General features: G+C 40.0%; 1 protein-coding gene and 1 long non-coding RNA gene across 2 annotated transcripts in view; one reads left to right on the forward strand and one right to left on the reverse strand.

The window, feature by feature from the left end:
• TECTA (tectorin alpha) overlaps positions 1-1019 on the forward strand; it is an 82746-nt gene extending 81727 nt beyond the window's left edge. The window contains 1 exon segment of the mRNA XM_015474707.3: positions 227-1019. Within this exon segment, the coding sequence (XP_015330193.2) occupies positions 227-327 (101 nt within the window). The 3' untranslated portion in view covers positions 328-1019.
• Positions 1020-1494: 475 nt separating this feature from the next.
• LOC104974222 (uncharacterized) overlaps positions 1495-17570 on the reverse strand; it is a 67042-nt gene continuing 50966 nt past the window's right edge. Inside the window, exons 2-3 of the long non-coding RNA XR_811483.4 lie at positions 6033-6217; positions 1495-2665 (exon numbers count right to left, since the gene is read on the reverse strand). This is a non-coding gene — a long non-coding RNA (uncharacterized lncRNA). The remainder of the gene's footprint in view (positions 2666-6032; positions 6218-17570) is intronic.

Below are 17570 nucleotides of genomic sequence, written 5' to 3' on the forward strand. Positions count from 1 at the left end.
CAGCCTTAGCTACCAGGTTTCCCTGGCACCCTTTAAGTTAGCAGGATTCATCTAGAGGTTGAGTTAATTTCACTTCCTCACTGCCACAGTCAAGTCCACTTGGAGAAGGTGGGTTCTTGGCATTGAAAAAAGCAGGCGCGTTTGTTTGAATCCACCAGGATGGCTGATCCATGTCAAGCAGTACATTTTTTCATAGGACTTACCATGTCACTCTTTCTGTTCACAGCCTCTAATTCTTCCATCGAACTTCAAGTTTGGATGCTGCTTCTCGTCATGACCCAGATTTCACTATGGCATTTTGTCTATAAGTCAGGCATGACCTCATAATTCACTCAAGGTTATATATAAAGTACTGTAATTTACTTACTTTGACCCCCTGTAGGCGATAAGGTGTGTGCCCTTAAGTCAGAACCTATTTAAAACTGTCCACAGTCTCAGAGTGATGCCATCTCCCCCGTATGGTCAGAGTTCCAGAAAAGAGGGAAAAGCCACGCCGCCACCACCCCCTTTCAGAGTATGCAAACCTGCTTCTAAAAGTTGCTTGTGGAAAACATGTATCTTGCCTAACATTTCCAAACAATTGTCACTAGGAACATTGGGCTCACAGGAAAAACCAGTAAAGGAAAAAATTCTGGTGAGACAAGTCTACCTGGAAATCTAACCAGAGAAATCTACCCGACCAGTAGATCCAGTGCCGTGTCTGGATCATAGTTTTTACAGAGGGAGGGCCTGGTGGAGTGAGAGTGAATACGGAGAAGCAGTGATTGGAAGGCTTGACTCCCTCTGAGGGGTCTCTCCGATGTTTGGAAGTGTCCGACCTCTGATTCACCTGCATTCTCCTCCCCCTGCCCTCATGTCCGCCGGTCCTGCCAGGGCCAAGTGTCCACCTTGCATATTGTTTGCTGACCTGGGGAACCCCACCCCCCATCCTTCCTTTCAGACCCAAACTCTTCTCTCTTACAAATCAACCGAATAATTTTTAATATGTTTTATGCTTAAATAAACTCTGTGTTCAATTATTCTCATTATTCTGTGGCCAGAATCATTCGTATAGAGCTTTGCACACCAAATAGCATCCTCTGTTATAAACAAAGAGGCAGCTAGAGCAGCAGCAACTGGAGCAGGTAGGCCCTGCTGGCTGGAGCTCATATGCATTTTGCTATGTGGCTGTTTGTACTGGCAGAGCATTAGCGGGGCATTTAGGAAGGTGCTGAGAAGAAGAGAAGCAGGCAGTGGCCTCTTTTGTACATGATACAAAAACCCACATTTACTCTAATTAACTACAAAACGGAGGGCCTGGTAAATACATCCCTGGGGTGCCTCTCTTTTTAAGGTTAAAAACAAAGTAAACACCACTTCCAGTTCATTTTGACGTTGTTCTGGATTGAAGCTGAGGGTATTTCTGCCGTTTCCTGGGAACTCTGGGAAACACCGAGCGGAGACCCTAGTGTCCTTGACTCTGAGTGTGAGGATAATTCCTGTTGTCTGGCCTATAAAAGGCTGTCACTGTCTCTGGACCGAAGAAGTGGTGTGTAGACTGAGTCTGGGCCGAGCGGCTTTGTTCTCTCAGCCCCTGGGAGGGTCTGCAGGCTCTAGCTTGGCAGCCATAGATGCTGTGCAGCCAGGAAGACAGCTGGTATTGATGGAGAAAAATATGCGTCTGCTTCAACTTGGACATTTTAGGATCTTTTGGGAAAATGCTGAACATTGAGATGGATTAAGGAATAAACTGCCCATTCGAGGTGAGATGCAGAGTACTTCTTCCTCACCGTGATGGAAATTGATGTTATGCACATGTTCTTTGTCCACATGAAAATCCCCAGCTCCACACTTCCCCCACTTTAAGATCAGCAGCTTCAGAGCTAATGTTCAATTCTCATTTCCAGAGTCTAAGGTATAGGTTTTCACAATCAGATTCTGAGTTGAACACAGCAACATTTATTTATTAATTTCTACCTGATTGGGCTTCCCTAGTGGCTCAGACAGTAAAGAATCCACCTGTACTGCAGGAGACGGGGTTCAATCCCTGGGTCAGGAAGATCCCCTGGAGAAGGGAACAGCAAGAATACTCCAGTATTCTTGCCTGGGGAATCCCATGGACAGAGATGCCTGGAGGGCTACAGTCCATGGGGTCGCAAAGAGTCAGACACACAGAGAAACTAACCCATGATTTCCTTAGATAAATTTTAAACTGAAGACATATAAGGAGGAAATGTTTTCCCGTGTCATAACTTCTCTTTATTGATCTTCATATCAAAGTCATTATAAATTTCTAAATTAAAGACTATAATTGTTTTTTTTATATTTTTTAATTAAATCCTTTCTGGCTACACTTTGATTCTTGGCCTCTGGTTTTCTCAGAGGGTTGACACCCTCACCTGTCATCAGGATAAGGTAGGTATAGAGGCCCAATAGAAAACCCCAGAATCGAAGTGGCTTACACAACAGAGGTTTCTCTTTTGCTCACGTCAGGCGGCTCTGATCCTTACTTGCATCCTGGGGGGTGGTGGTGGATGGAGACTTCATTAGCTTGTTTTTCTCTCATTTTTACTGAGCAATGTATTCTTTCTTCATAGGACTGCAGTACCACCTTTAGCACAAATCAGCTTCAGTCTCTGTGGTTCTGTGAGCTCCTGATTCTCTTCCATGGGTTCTTCTTCTGTTCCTGTGTCAGAATCACATTTTTATGGAGATATAATTGACATCCAACATTATGTTAGTTTCAGGTATACAATGTAATGATTCAATATATGTATATACCAGGAAATGATCATCACTAAGTCTAGTTAACATCCATCGCCATTCATAGTTACAATTTTTATCTTGTGATGAGAACTTTTAAGATCTACTCTTCTAACTTCCAAATACAGAATACAGTTATTCATGTAACATATATTCATATAGTTGCCATGATGTACATTACTTCCCCAGGACACAATTATTTTGTAACTGGAAGTTTGTATGTTTTGACCCTCTTCACCCATTTCACTCTGTCTCTAGGAACCACCCGTCTGTTCTATGGTTTTTTGTTTTGTTTTTTAGATTCCCCAATAAATGAGACCATACTATTGGTTGTCCAAAAAGTTCTTTCCAGTTTTCCATAAAATGTTATGGAAAATGTACTTTTCGGCTAACCCAATGTATTTGTCCTTCACTGTCTGACTTATTTCATTTAGCATAATCCCTCAAGGTCTATCCATGTGATTGCAAGTGGCAGGATTTCTTCCTTTCCTATAGCTGAATAATATTCCGTTGTATGCATGTATGTATTCAGTCATCATTCGGGTCCAACCACATCTTCTTTATCCATCCTGCCACTGATGGATATTTAGTTGTTTCCATATCGTGGCTATTGTAAATAATGCTGCAATGAGTACAGGGGTGCAGATATCTTTTCAAGTTAGTCTTTTCATCTCCTTTGGATAAATGCCCAGAAGTGGAATTGCTGGATCGTGTGGTGGTTCTATTTTCAGTTTACGGAGGAATCACCATACTATTTTCCAGAGTGGCTACACCAATTTACATTCCTAACAGCCAGGGGTTCCCTTTTCCCCACGTCCTTGCCAACACTTGTTATTTCTCGATATTTTATTACCTTTTGTCGCTGCCAGCTCCATAGGAGACTTTGGGGCTCACCTCCGCAAGGGGAGAGAGTGTAGGGAACCACACCTCATAAGAGACACAACATATCTATTCCCATTTCACTGACCAAAGCAAGTTACATGGCCAGAACTAACGTTCAGAGAGAGGGCGTTGTGAACTTCCTGTAGCCTGGGAGGGAGAAGAACCGGAAATCTGTGGTGATGGCTGCCAAGTAGCCTTTGAACCAGTCATGCCTATCTGTATTAAAGAGAAACATTTATCTATGGAACTGAAAATGAACAGGTCCCTTAGCTGACTGTCTGTAAGAAGAACCGGGAGATGGTCCTGACCCTTCTACAATGCTAATTTAATTGTCTGCTTGAAACAAATCATTCCAGATCACAATACCTTAACTTTCCTCTCTATAAAATGAGAACTTTAAGCTTCTTTTAAAATATTCTTAGGTTAGAAAATGACAGGATACAAACGTAAACCGTATGAGAGCATATATTTAGAGAACTCCAGAACATTGTCTTCTCCTGCTGCTCAAAACGATTTGCCTTAAGAAAGGGGGGTGAGAGAAAGCACATGCTTAGCAAAGGTGAAAAGCGGAGCTAATTAGGAATCTTATTAACTTGGTATTTCTCCGATATCAAAAGAAGCAACATCCTGGGGTCTGGCATTTCTGCCAACTGGGAATTCCATAATTAGTTTCTTAACCAGTAGTTAAGTATGGGCTCTATTCAAAATCCTAGTGCCAAACCTTGAGAGCACGAATTGTTTCACATTGTCTAATATTCTAGCTATCTTTAGAACCATTTGACATTTAGTGAGAGCTTGAAGTCTAATAAAATTTCTTTCAACCAAGAATATTAAGTAATTATTAAAAAAAAAAAATGACAATCATACCGGGTTAGAGTAATAAAGCATTACTTCTTTACTAATTCTGAATTAATTTAGCATCTACACCATTCTGAACCTTCCGGCCTCTCTCCTTGAACTCAGGGATGTCTACATCTTGTGTTGCACTGCAATTTGGTCCTGGCTAGGAGAACACGATGGCATTTTTCAGTGCCCTGAATCACGGGCATCTGCGGCACAACTCAGTGAAAAAGAAAATCAAACAGCACCCTCTAGTGTCCGCTTTTATTTTCGCATGAAACACGAACGTGCCTTGAACTACACCAGTCAAAATATGATTTCTCCCTCTCCGTGAAACCTCAGACGTGGAGCGTTACCAAAATGTAGCTTTAGAGAACACACCAAATGCCAAGGACATTTCTGAGAACAGTACGATATTTATTCTTATGCACCCAGGAAGCATCGTTCCAGAGAAAAAAATAGCAGCTCTGGGCATCCCATGCAAATTTTGTCCTTAATATCCATTTCTCTTAACGTGTTCACAAAAATAGCTGTCGAGAAAAATTAAGTATCTCTTTAAAATGTTGAGAAATAAACAGTCTGATCTGGAAAAAGCCATGAAATATTTAGTGGTCTTTCTTTCCCCACAGCAGACTGTGAAATACTTTCTTATGCGTCTAAAGCACAACAGCCATAACTCTGGTCTGACTAATGGAAGTCTCTGTTTGTGATGGTTTAATTATGTTTGCTGAAATATGACTCTCATATAAGACAACGTCTTCGTGGCAGAGGGACAGATCTCTGTGTCTATTGATAGAAATAAAACACAAAACACTCATCGTTTCATGTATAACTCGGCGATCAAATTCTGTTTGTTAAGAAAACAAATGGAGGAAAAATGTTCACTGTACATTTTGCTGTGTGTTTCTGTTTGCATGTGGCCTCTGGGTCAGCTACTGTTTTATTCATTAGCATAAAATATTGATGATGAGACAGTTTTAAAACTCAGACATTCTCTCATTAAGTGAAATAACAGTACCTTGTGCTCATGGGGCATCCTTCATCACGAATGCTTTCCCACCTGTATTTACTATTACTCAGTCCTAAATCATGCAGCATTTTGACAGAGAAATCAGAGGGAAAGCACTAGATTGAAGTTATAATTGCATTAAGTACCAGCTAAAGGAAAATGCAAGCCCACTCGTATATGTGTGCTTGTAGGTTTATCTAGTCATTTCCAACTTCTGATGAGACATATGAGAATGATAGCAGTTTTTTCAGCCTTTTAAGAAGAAACTAACTGTGATACACAGTTCTTGATTTCTCCCCCTGACTCTTGAATTTCTTTGTGGAATAGTTCAGGGTACAAAAATCCACTGGTATCACCCTATTTTTAATTGGGCAAAAATATATGATTTTACTGAAAAAGATAATGTAATTACCTTAGAGCTTGACAAACATTTACATTGAATTTATGTAGAACTCACAGAATTTTTCCTATTTTAGCACTATTTGCAGTCATATGCTATTAAGTTAATTATATGCTAATCAAAGACAAGAATGCATGGCTCCTAGTGTTTTCCTCTTACCGGACATGAGAATTCTCAGTACAGCCTGCAGTCCTGGTCCTTGAATGTAGTCTACTTTCTACGTGGATCATTCAGATCAAGGAGTTACAAGTGCATATTCAATGATGTTCTTCCTGAGTCCCAGAGTTCATGACTGCAGAATGCCGCATCCTTGCAAAGGAGGGAGTCTGCTCTCTTGAAGAGTCCTGCTCAGAAAGGAATTTGGCAAAGTAATTCCATGAGGGAAAATGATGGGACATATAATGCAGAAGTGTCTAGGTGTCGTAGCAGAATAGTCAAGGCATAAAATGAGAAGCATTGTGGATGGCACAGAACACATTTTTTTTCTTGTAACAAAGCCCCAGATCCTAAGTACTTACCGTTAATCCCCAAAGTAGAAGTGGAAACATTCTAAATTTTAATTCCAGATTAGCAGGATCTAGAGATGCGGCCCCTGTAGATTTTATTCACATCTCCCATACGCTAACATTTACTAATTGCACTTTTGCCCTTTTGATCCTTTTCATAAACAATTCCTTTCATTAGTTAACTTTAAGTGGAAATCAAGAACTAAGTCAACAGAGGGAGAGAAATCTTATCTCCCTTATCTTAAAAACCCACCACCACCTTGGGCCACAGTGAACAATTTAGCAAGTGATTGCAATCAGTTTAAATGCACTCTATTTAGACAAATTGCCCTGAAAACACAGGCTGCCTAAATCCTAGAGAAACACGTCTTCACATATAACTCTAAATACTTTTAATTTTAGGAAAAGCAGTTTACGACAGTCACAACAAATGAGGACTTGTGAAATTCCAGGTGTTACGCTCCAGAAACAGATTCATAAACGTCATTTTCCTGGTAAATCTCCATCTGTGACTCCTAGAAGCCAAGAGACCTCACAGCTACATCAGTATGAACTCCTCATATCTTCTCTGCCCTGGAGTTTCCCATACTGTGTTGGTAGCTTGAAACTATGGGCTTCCCTGGTGGCTCAGATGATAAAGAATCTGTCTGCAGTACAGGAGACCCAAGTTAAAGTTCAATCCCTGGGTTGGGAAGATCCCCTGGAGAAGGGAATGGCAACCCACTGCAGTATTCTTGCCTGGAGAATTCCATGGACAGAAGAGCCTGACAGGCTACAATTCATGGGGTCTTGAAACTATAGAACTTAAAACTTGGATGGTGACTAGAAATTTTCCATAATTAAGTGTTGCAAAATGTATGGGTGTATTTCTAAGTCTTCTACCAAAAAGTGTCATTTTGAGGTGCTCAGATATTACAAAAATGACAAAATGCCTCATCTTTTAGTCTAAGCTTAGAAGTAGGTCCCTCAAATGCCACCTCCAAAGCATGCTCCTATGGCAGTTTTGTTTTTATAAACAACTTGAAAATGCAAGCATTTTCACCAATTCCTACATTAATTATTCCAATCCTATTCTGGGTTTTTCCTTCTCACTGCATGCATGCAGGCTAAGTCGCTTCAGTCATGTCCAACTTTTTGTGACCCTATGGACTGTAGCCCGCCAGGCTTCTCTGTCCATGGGATTCTCCCCTCGAGAATACTGGAATGGATTGTTAAGGCCTCCTGCAGGGGATCTTTCTGACCCAGGGATCAAACCCGAATCTCTTGTGTCTCCTGCATTGGCAGTCGGGTTCTTTGCCACTAGCACAGCCTGGGAAGTGCTTATGTGACTGCACATAGGCTGGGAAAATGAGAGTGGCATAATCCTTCAGTTTTCAAAGGTAGGACAAGGAGATTTCACTTCAAAATATAAGAAGGTGCAGCTGAGGATGGTAGAGAGAACACAGATGGATCAGGCTTGGCCCTTCTCATGGGACCTCCAGAGAACCAAGTTGACTGGACCATCATCAAAGGTAACTCATGTCCCCTTTCAAAAATGTCACAAAAAGGAAAGTTCACTTTTAGTAAAACTCCTAAGCAGATTTCATTAAAAGGTAGGAGAAAATTATCTTAATTTTCTTTCTGAGATATTTAGAAATACCCTAAGAAGGATAACTGAGACTCCCTCACATTTAATTCCGTGGGTAAAAATCTAATGGAACCCAGATCCAAGAAATGAAATGGAGAGACAAGATTACCCTGAGGAAGAAAGTATGAATTGAATAAAATATTCCTTGTAGAAACTAAGCAATGTAAGGAAAAGAAAAAAGTGTCTAGATACAATTACCTTTGGAACAAATGCATATTTTAAAACAACACTAAACTGATTGAACAGCAAGTAAATAAATTTAAAGCCCAATCCATAAGATACACAAGAAATACCAATAACTTCCCCCTTGGACATTGTAAAACTAATAATATTTCCTTGGCCGATCTCTTTTGTCCAAGTCTCAGCCATTAAGATAGCTAAGGTTCCATTTATTTCTACAGTTATGTGTGTGTGTGTGTGTGTGTGTGTGTGTAAATGTAAGACTCCAGTGAGTTGTAAGGAAAGACTCTCATGGTGAATCTTAAAATTTGTAGTATTTAGCACTGAGCTTTCGCTTTTTTTTTTTTCTCCCCACACTGAGCAGCATATGGGATCTTCGTTCTCTGATCAGGGATCACACCTGTGCCCTTTGCAGTGGAAGCACGGATCCTTAACTGCTGGATCTCCAGGGAAGTCCCATGAGTTTTTAAAAAAGTATTTAGCAAAAGTTCTATTTAATTTCTCCTGAGTTAGATAAGGAATCTGTCATTCAAAATTCATTCAACTGCATTTGCTATGTTTTCAGATTCTCAAAACATTCTGTGGCTCCCTCTGCCAGCTTGTCGAGTTTTGTCATAATGACATCCAAAACCTGAGAGACTGAAAAGAAATTCTGAGCTTTTTTTTCTTCTGAAAGAAATATAGTCCTCTCAAACTGATCTCAAAGAAAAATGAGACCCAAGACTTTCATTAAAACATGAAATAGAGCAGTTGGCAAATACTGGAAAGCAAAGCCCTCTGACGCCTATAAAAAGGAAAAGAGGGAAGAAAAGAAAAATTCCTGTTCCTAAATATCAGTGTGTGTCTGTTTGTTGTTCTAGGCAGAATCAATGAACCAACTCAAATATCTCTTTAAAAATAATTTGGGGGCTTTCCTGGGGGCTCAGTGGTAAAGAAGCCCCCTGCCAATGCAGGAGTCATGGGTTTGATCCCTGACCTGGGAAGATCCCACATGCCACAGAGCAACTAAGGCCGTGGGCCACAACTACTGAGCCCCAGTCCCACAACTACTGAAATGCATGAGTCCTGCGCTTCACGACAAGAGAAGCCACTGCAATGAGAAGCCCGAGCACCGCAACTAGAGACTAGCCCCTGCTCGCTGCAACTAGAGAAAAGCCCACATAGCAACAAAGACCCAGCACAGCCAAAAATAAATGAATACATAAATAAAATTATTGTAAAGTAGTTTGGAAAAAAACATATATGTTGCTCTCTTCCGGCATATTCCTCAAAGCTTTGTGGGAAATGTAAGCCCGTGAACCAAACACAACCTCCAAGAATGGCACTGACTTCAAAACTGGGACTGTCGCTGTCCTTTGCCATCAAGTGTAAACTCAGTGGAAATTTAGAAGCCAGTTCATGGAGATTTAGAAGCTTCCTGTGGATTTCTTGGGTCCCCCTGAAGAGGCAGTTCTCTTGCCAATTTTCTCCAGCTATTATTAGTCTTTGATCACTTGGCGTGTCAATCCAGCTCATCCAAAAAAAAAAAAAAACAAAAAGGAATCTTGTTTAGTTAACCCTGAAGATTAGAGTTTTTCACTTAATGGAAGAAGTAAGACTTTTTTTTTTAAAGAAACACAGTTATTATTTACTAACCGCATATCAACCCTGTGGTGAGGGTTTTTCATCTATTTCCTTTATTCCTCCTAAATGAGCCTGTTAAATCATTATTTTTCTGTTTTATAGATGCTGGTCTAGAGAGGTTAAGTAACTTGCCCAAAGTCATGTTATTTGATTTTCAAAATATTTGACAGAGTTGAAAGAGTTATTGCAAGGGATCTTGTCTGGCATCTTAGTAAGCAAAATGCCAAATATGACAGGTATACTTTATGTTATCCAGCATCACTTAGATACAGGTCAATCAAGTACTCTTATTTTCCTTGGAGGGTTGTCATGTGGATGATCAAATTTTAAAAGAATTTCAGATTTTTTGTGCTAAAATGAAATTTTACACTAAAATTCCACTGAACATGAGCTGATTTTACTCCTAGCATGAAAGTTCAGAACACAGATTCTAGAGTCAGACAGGCTGTGGGTTTGAGTCCTGGTTTCACCACTTACTAACCAGATGTATTTCATTTATTCAATTATTTTTTCAAATATTTATCAACTGTTTTCCTTGTACCAGGGCTTCCATGGTGGCTCAGATGGTAAAGAATCTGGCTGCAGTGGAGGAGATCCGGGTTCAATCCCTGGGTCAGCAAGACCCCCTGGAGAAGGGAATGGCAACCCACTCCAGTTTTCCTTCCTGAGAAATCCCATGGACAGAGGAGCCTGGAGGGCTACCGTCCATGGAAGTCACAAAGAGTTGGACACAACTGAGCGATTAACACACACTTTCACACTTTCCTTGTAGTGGGTATTGGTCTATGGTGGTAAATGAAAACTGATAAAGATGTAATTTCCAATGGAGAAAAGTCCTATGGAAAAAGCAAACAGGACGTTATGGGAGGAAATGAGGGTGGAAAACTCATTTAGATACAGTGGTCAGGTAGGCCTTCTTTCAGCTGAGATTTGAGGGAAAAGAAGGAACCAAGTGGGCGTGAAGGAGGGCATGTCTGGGGAGGCTTATCGAACAAAGGGGAGATTCAAGACCTTTCGGGCAAGGTCTTGAGGCTTGAGAATGCCATTTGCAGGGCTAAGGAGGAGCTAGGCTGCTACATGCTAGGCCTGGGGAGGTAGACAGTGGTCTTGTCAACCAGGAGAAGGCATCTGAATTTTATGTTAAGAGTAATAGTAAGCCACTAAAAGATTTTAAGTAAGAGAGTGGTATCATCCAATTTACTTTTTAAGAAGAACTTATTTTTTAGAGCAGTTTTTGATTTACAGCAAAATTGAGCAGAAGCTACACAGATTTCTCAAATATCCCCGGCCCACACACATGTATAACTTTCCCCACAATCAACATCTCACACCACACGGTACTGATACATTTGTTACAATCAGTGAACCTACATTGACACATCACCATGCAGAGTCCATTTACATGAGGGTTCATCCTTGGTGGTATACATTTTTGGCAAAAGTGTGGTGACACATACCCATTATATCTATAGTATCACACAGAATACTTTTATTGCCCTAAAAATCCTCTGTGCTCTGCCTGCTTACTTCCACCAATTTATATTAAAATAATAACTCCAAATACTATATAGAGAATGGATTTGTAAAGAACAAGTGAGGAAGCAGGAAGAATTAGTGATTCTTGTACAGTGCTGGGTGGTTGGCAAAAGCCCAGGGACGGAGCCTATGGGAAGAAACAGATGACTTTGAGCTATATTTTGGAGGAAGATGCTTTGGGACTAAGTCATCCATTGGGTTTGAAGATAGGGGAAAGATAGAAATCAAAACTGTTTCTGATTTGTACAACAGGATGGATGATGATGTCACTTACTAAGACGGAAAAAAGTGAGAAATAGTTTCAGGGAGAAAATCAACTGTTGAGTTTGGTACACATTGAGCAAGCAATGTCTGTAAGAGATCCAAGCAGAGGTGTCAAGTAGGCAGAAGATATACGACAGGAGCTTGTCAGACTAGACTGGGGTGGTGATAAGCCATATATAGGAATCTTATACATTTAGACGGCATTTAAGCAGAGGACAGAGTTTGAGAGAGAGAAGGGGTCCCACTCTCAGGGGACCTGAGAATCTGCAGGATCAAAATCTAGAAATTAGGAAGAGAGGCAGATGTGACCAAAGGAAACCGAGGAATAGCCTGAAAAAGCCAAGGAAAACTCAGGAGGAAGGGGGACTGGATACCATAGAAAGAGAAGATTTCAAGCAGGATAGAGTGGCCAATTGTGTTGAGAGTAAGAAGATGTTAAGCAAGTTACTGAATCTTTCTCAGAAGCTGTGTGTGTGTGTGTTCAGTTGCGTCCAACTTTTTGCAACTCCATGGACTGTGGACTGCCAGGCTCCTCTGTCCTGGCAAGAATACCAGAGCAAGAATACCTTTCCTATCCAGGGGATCTTCCCAACCCAGGGATCAAACCCATGTCTTTTGCATCTCCTGCATTGCTGGGCAGATTCTTTACCACTGTGCCACCTGGGAAGCCCCTTCTGACCTACAAAATCTATAAAATAGGAATAATATTACTTATTCCCTCTACTTGCTCAGAGAACTTAGTGAAATGACAAATCTAAGCTACTTAGTATGGGGCTCTGTATATAAATAGTGTACAGTAGGTTTGTTTTTTCAATCTTCATTATCTCAGTGTTATCTATTGTTGTTGTGTTGTGTGGAAGAGAAATTAGTTGAGGACTGTGTTTATAAGACTGCCAATTAAACTAGCTTTTAGTATTTCTCTTTCCTTATTGACATTACAGATCATTAAAAAGGTATAAGAATAAATTTCTTCTTGTAGTAAAACACTGCTTTTCAGCATCAGTGAGAGAATATGCCATTAATTAGTTCAAAACTTGTTTTACTTGTTTACCATTCTCTAATATCTTTTCGCTGCCCTGTAAAGTATGAGTATCTTTTTCCCCCAATTAATTTTAACTGCAACTTGCACAGGGACCAATCAGCAATGTTATTAACATCTTAAGAATACTAGCCCACTTACTGTAAAAGCATTCATATAGATATCCCTTATGGGAATATTCTCTAAAAAGCTTGCTGGCATTTCTGAATGCTGAACTACTGTCTAAAAAGGAAAATTATCAAGCATGCAGGCTTTCCAAAAAGGCATGAGACATTAAAAGCTATTAAAAATAGTGAAGCATTAATGAAAAGAAAATGAGCAGCTTTCATTTATTAAAAATTATGTAAACACACTCATTTCAGATCCATTATTATTGCACTTGGATATTTTTCCTAAATGTTAACAGCAGGTAGAAACAGAAGATGAAAAATTGTTCTTAACTAGCACTTAAAAATAGAAACTTCTCACAATCTTGATCCTTGCAAAGTCCTACTAAGACTAGTTAGACTGATAACAATTCCATGAGCCTATGAAAATTTAACCAATGAAAATTTAAAGCTTGGAATAAATCTTCTAAGAATACAAGAGAAATTGAAGAAGGATTGCTCCTCTATCATTCTCTAAGTCGAACATTTGGAAAGTTTCCCCAATTAATAAAGATGCATCCCAAACCTTGTATGATACAATGGAGACCAGTCGATAAGCAAAAATAACCAATAATTCCCAATAAAAGAACTGATTAATTTGTTAGTATTTACCCAATATAGAATTAGTGGATAAATATCCATGAAAGAGAAAGAGAAATATCCACATAATATTAATTGGATACTTGAGTGCTGCCCAGTGCTCAGTTGTGTCCTACTCTTTGCTGCCCCCATGGACTGCAGCCTACCAGGCTCCTCTGTCCATGGGATTTCTCAGGCAAGAATATTGGAGTGAGTTGCCATTTTCTCCTCCAGGGGATCTTCCCTACCCAGAGATCAAACCCACATCTCCTGCGTTGCAGGTGAATTCTTTACCCGCTGAGCCATCTGGGAATACTAATTCTGATTATTGCTCCAGGGCATGAATAAGCTTGAGCTTATTCTAGTTACTCAGTTTTTTCTTCTCATCTGTGTTCCTACTCACTCATTCCCTCTTCTTTCCCTTCCTCTTGCTCTATTCCAACATCTCTTTAAGGCAATAACAAGGATATAGAAATAACCCCCAAGCTGCATTATTTAGAGGCAGGTAAGAAAAACAGGTAAGAACATAAAGTAGTATAAAAACTTACATGCTTGGAGAAGGAAATGGCAACCTACTCCAGTATTTTTCCCTGGAGAATCCCCATGGACAGAAGAGCCTGGCAGGCTACAGTCCATGGGGTCGCAAAGACTCAGACACAACTGAGCGACTAAGCACACAGTTAATGAAAATGAATGGTGTTTAGTGTAAAAAAAAAAAAAAAAAGTACATGCTTTTTTGCCTATCAAGAAATTCTGTACAGATACTAAGGAAGAGCCACTAATTTGATTCTCAGCTGCCTGGGAAACAACACAAAGTCACTCAAGGGAGTGTCTATAGAATAAAAACAGACTGCTTAAGATAAGTGGTAAGTGAGAGAGGAAAAATAGATATAATCATTTTGTAAGTCCAACCAATGACTCACTTCTCTGTTGTAATCTATACATTCGTGGGAGGTATCTTTTGTCAGCTATGACAGCCATTTAACCCAGTATCAAAATAAATTGAACTAAGAAGCAGACTGTCAAATTGCTTTATTATAAAGAATAGCATAATTATTCCCTATACTTAGAGCAGAAAGAACTCGCTCCTAAGCGCTCTCATAAGGAGAATTAACACATAATACAGAATTACAACATAAGAAGTCACCATTTATTGAGTATGCACGCTGTACTGGGCTTTATGATCTGCCCCCTCCATACACTATAACATCAATTACAGCATCATCCCAGGTGTTGGCATGAATTTAAAAGGGCCATTTCCTTCTGACAGAATCCCTCCATGGCATCACGCCAAAGTTCAATTCTGTCAAAGCCACTCTGCACAGTCTCAGGACATAGCTTCCTAAAGATGTGGTTGGATTGTTGTCTAAACTTAGAGCAAAATTGTGGCAGGTGAACTAATATCAGAACCACCTTCTAAGTCGCTTCAGTCATGTCTGACTCTTTGTGACCCCATGGACTATAGCCTGCCAGTCTCCTTTGCCCACGGGATTCTCCAGGCAAGAATCCTGGAGTGGGTTGCCATGTGCTTCTCCAGGGGATCTTCCGGACCTGGGGATCGAATTTGCATCTCTTACATTTCCTGCATTGGCAGATGGGTTCTTTACCTTGCAGATGACCACCTGGGAAGCCAAACATCCTGGAGCACGTGTTAAAAATGAATGTTCCTGGGCCCTCTCCATACTAACTTAACAGAATCCTGAGGGTACGTCCAGGAGACAGCATTTTAAACATGTGCCCGGGTGACTCTAAGGCACCCTTGGTTACAGAGGTGTTGCCAAATGGTTTCTTGAGCAGTGGTCTCCAAATGTTTTCATTACATACTAAGTAAGAAAAATTTTGAGCATGCCCAGTATAATATTTATGCCTATGCACAAGTTAGATATCCAACTTCCCAGATTGTTTTACCAGGTGGCTCAGTAGTAAAAGAATCTGCCTGCCAATGCAGGAGATGCAGGAGACGTGGGTTTGATCCCTGGGTAGGGAAGATATCCTGGAAGAGGAAATGGTAATCCTTTCCACTATTTTTGCCTTGGAAATCCCATGGACAGAGGAGCCTGGAGGGCTACAGTCCTTGGGCTTGCACAGAGTGGGACACGACTGAGCACGCACGCATGCACAAGTTAGGTATCGGTACTAGTTTACTAATATATTATGTAGATTATAAAGCACATACATATATTTTTAAAGATCAGGTTTTATATAATCATTATGTAGGAATATCTTAGTAGGAGCAAAGTATAGAATAAGTTTTGTTATTTTTGAAAAATGTTGATACTTACCCAGAATTCTATAATCATCAGGCACATATCAGCAAATTAATTGGGTTTTCTAGTGTTAATGCTATTTTTGCTTACAAATGTGATTTCTACTTTATTAAAAAGCTTTGAGTCATATGTTTATAAATAGTCAAAGAAAATGTCCAAATATTCACTCTGCAGAACGGTAAATGTTTAATTAAAATTTTTGTTGTGAAATAGATTATATATACAAGAGAGTGTATAAAGATAAACAGACAATCATGATAAGCTGAACACTCACTCACATGCCAACCTCATTGGTCAGAAAATAGAATGTTACCAGTACATACCTTGAAACCTCCTTGCATGACTCCCCAACCAAATCTATACACATAACCCTTCTCAAAGTAACCATTATCTTTGAAATCACTCATCTTTTTCTTCTTTTAATTTTACCACATATACTGTGTGTGTGTGTGTGTGTGTGTGTTAGTCACTCAGTCATGTCTGACTCTTTGCAACCCCATGGACTATAGCCCACCAGGCTCCTATGTCCATGGAATTCTCCAGGCGAGAATACTGGAGTGGGTAGCCATTGCCTTCTCCAGGGAATCTTCTTGGCCTGAGGATCGAGGGTCTCCAGCACTGCAGGCAGATTCTTTACCATTTGAATCACTAGGGAAGCCCACATGTATATGTAGCCCCAAACAATATGTTGCTTCCCTTTTCCTTTGTTCAAATTGTGTATAAAATAGATCATAGTGTATGTATGTATGCTTTTTTTCATTCAGCACCATCATTTTGAGATTCATCCATGCTAACGTGATTAAAGATGCTTGCTCCTTGGAAGAAAAGCTATGACAAACCTAGACAACATATTAAAAAGCAGAGACACACTTTGCCAACAAAGGTCTGTGTAGTCAAAGCTATGATTTTTCCAATAGTCATGTATGGATGTGAAAGCTGGACCATAAAGAAGGCTGAGCTCTGAAGAATTGATGCTTTCAAACTGTGGTGCTAGAGAAGACTCTTGAGAGTCTCTTGGACTGCAAGGAGATCAAACTAGTCAGTCCTAAAAGAAATCAACTCTGAATATTCATTGGAAGGACTGATGCTGAAGCTGAAGCCCCAACACTTTAGCCACGTGATGCAAAGAGCTGACTGATTGGAAAAGACTGATGCTAGGAAAAACTGAAGGCAGGAGAAGAGGGCAACAGAGGATGAGATGGTTGGATGGCATCACCAACTCAATGGATATGAATCTGAGCAAACTCTGGGAGATAGTGAAGGACAGGAAAGCCTGACATACTGCAGTCCATGGGGTCGCAAAGAGTTGGACATGACTTAGGAACTGAACAAAAACAACAACATGAGTAGCTCCAGTTCATTCATTTCTACTTCTGTGTACAGTCATCCTTGAAATCCTCAGAGAATTGGTTACAGGACTCCTTTCAGATACAAAAATCCATAGAAGCTCAAGTCCCTTATATAAAATGGTACAGTATTTGCGTATAACCTACACACATTCTTCCCCCACCCTCCGTGTACTTTAAATCATTTATAGGTTACTTATGATACCTAATAAAATGTAAATGCTGTGTAAACAGTTGTCAGCCCACAGAAAATTCAAGTTTTGCCTTTTGGAACTTCTGGAATTTTTTCCCCAAATATTTTCAATCTGTGATTGATTTATTATAGTAGCCAAGGATACACAGGGCCAATGGTAGTACTCCACTATAGGAATAAGCTGCAATTTATTTATGATTATATTACAGAAGGACATTTGAATTGAATCATGTTTCTTTTACTGTTATTACTAACAGTGGTACCATGTACATTTTTGCTCCCCAAGGTATATATCCAGGAGTGAATTTGCTGGGTACTGAGGGATATTCAACTTTACAAAGCAATGCTAACAGTTTCCCAAAGTAATTGTACCTATTTGTTCTCTCAACCT

Source organism: Bos taurus, chromosome 15 (genome assembly GCF_002263795.3).
Source record: "Bos taurus isolate L1 Dominette 01449 registration number 42190680 breed Hereford chromosome 15, ARS-UCD2.0, whole genome shotgun sequence".
Classification (NCBI taxonomy): domain Eukaryota; kingdom Metazoa; phylum Chordata; class Mammalia; order Artiodactyla; family Bovidae; genus Bos; species Bos taurus.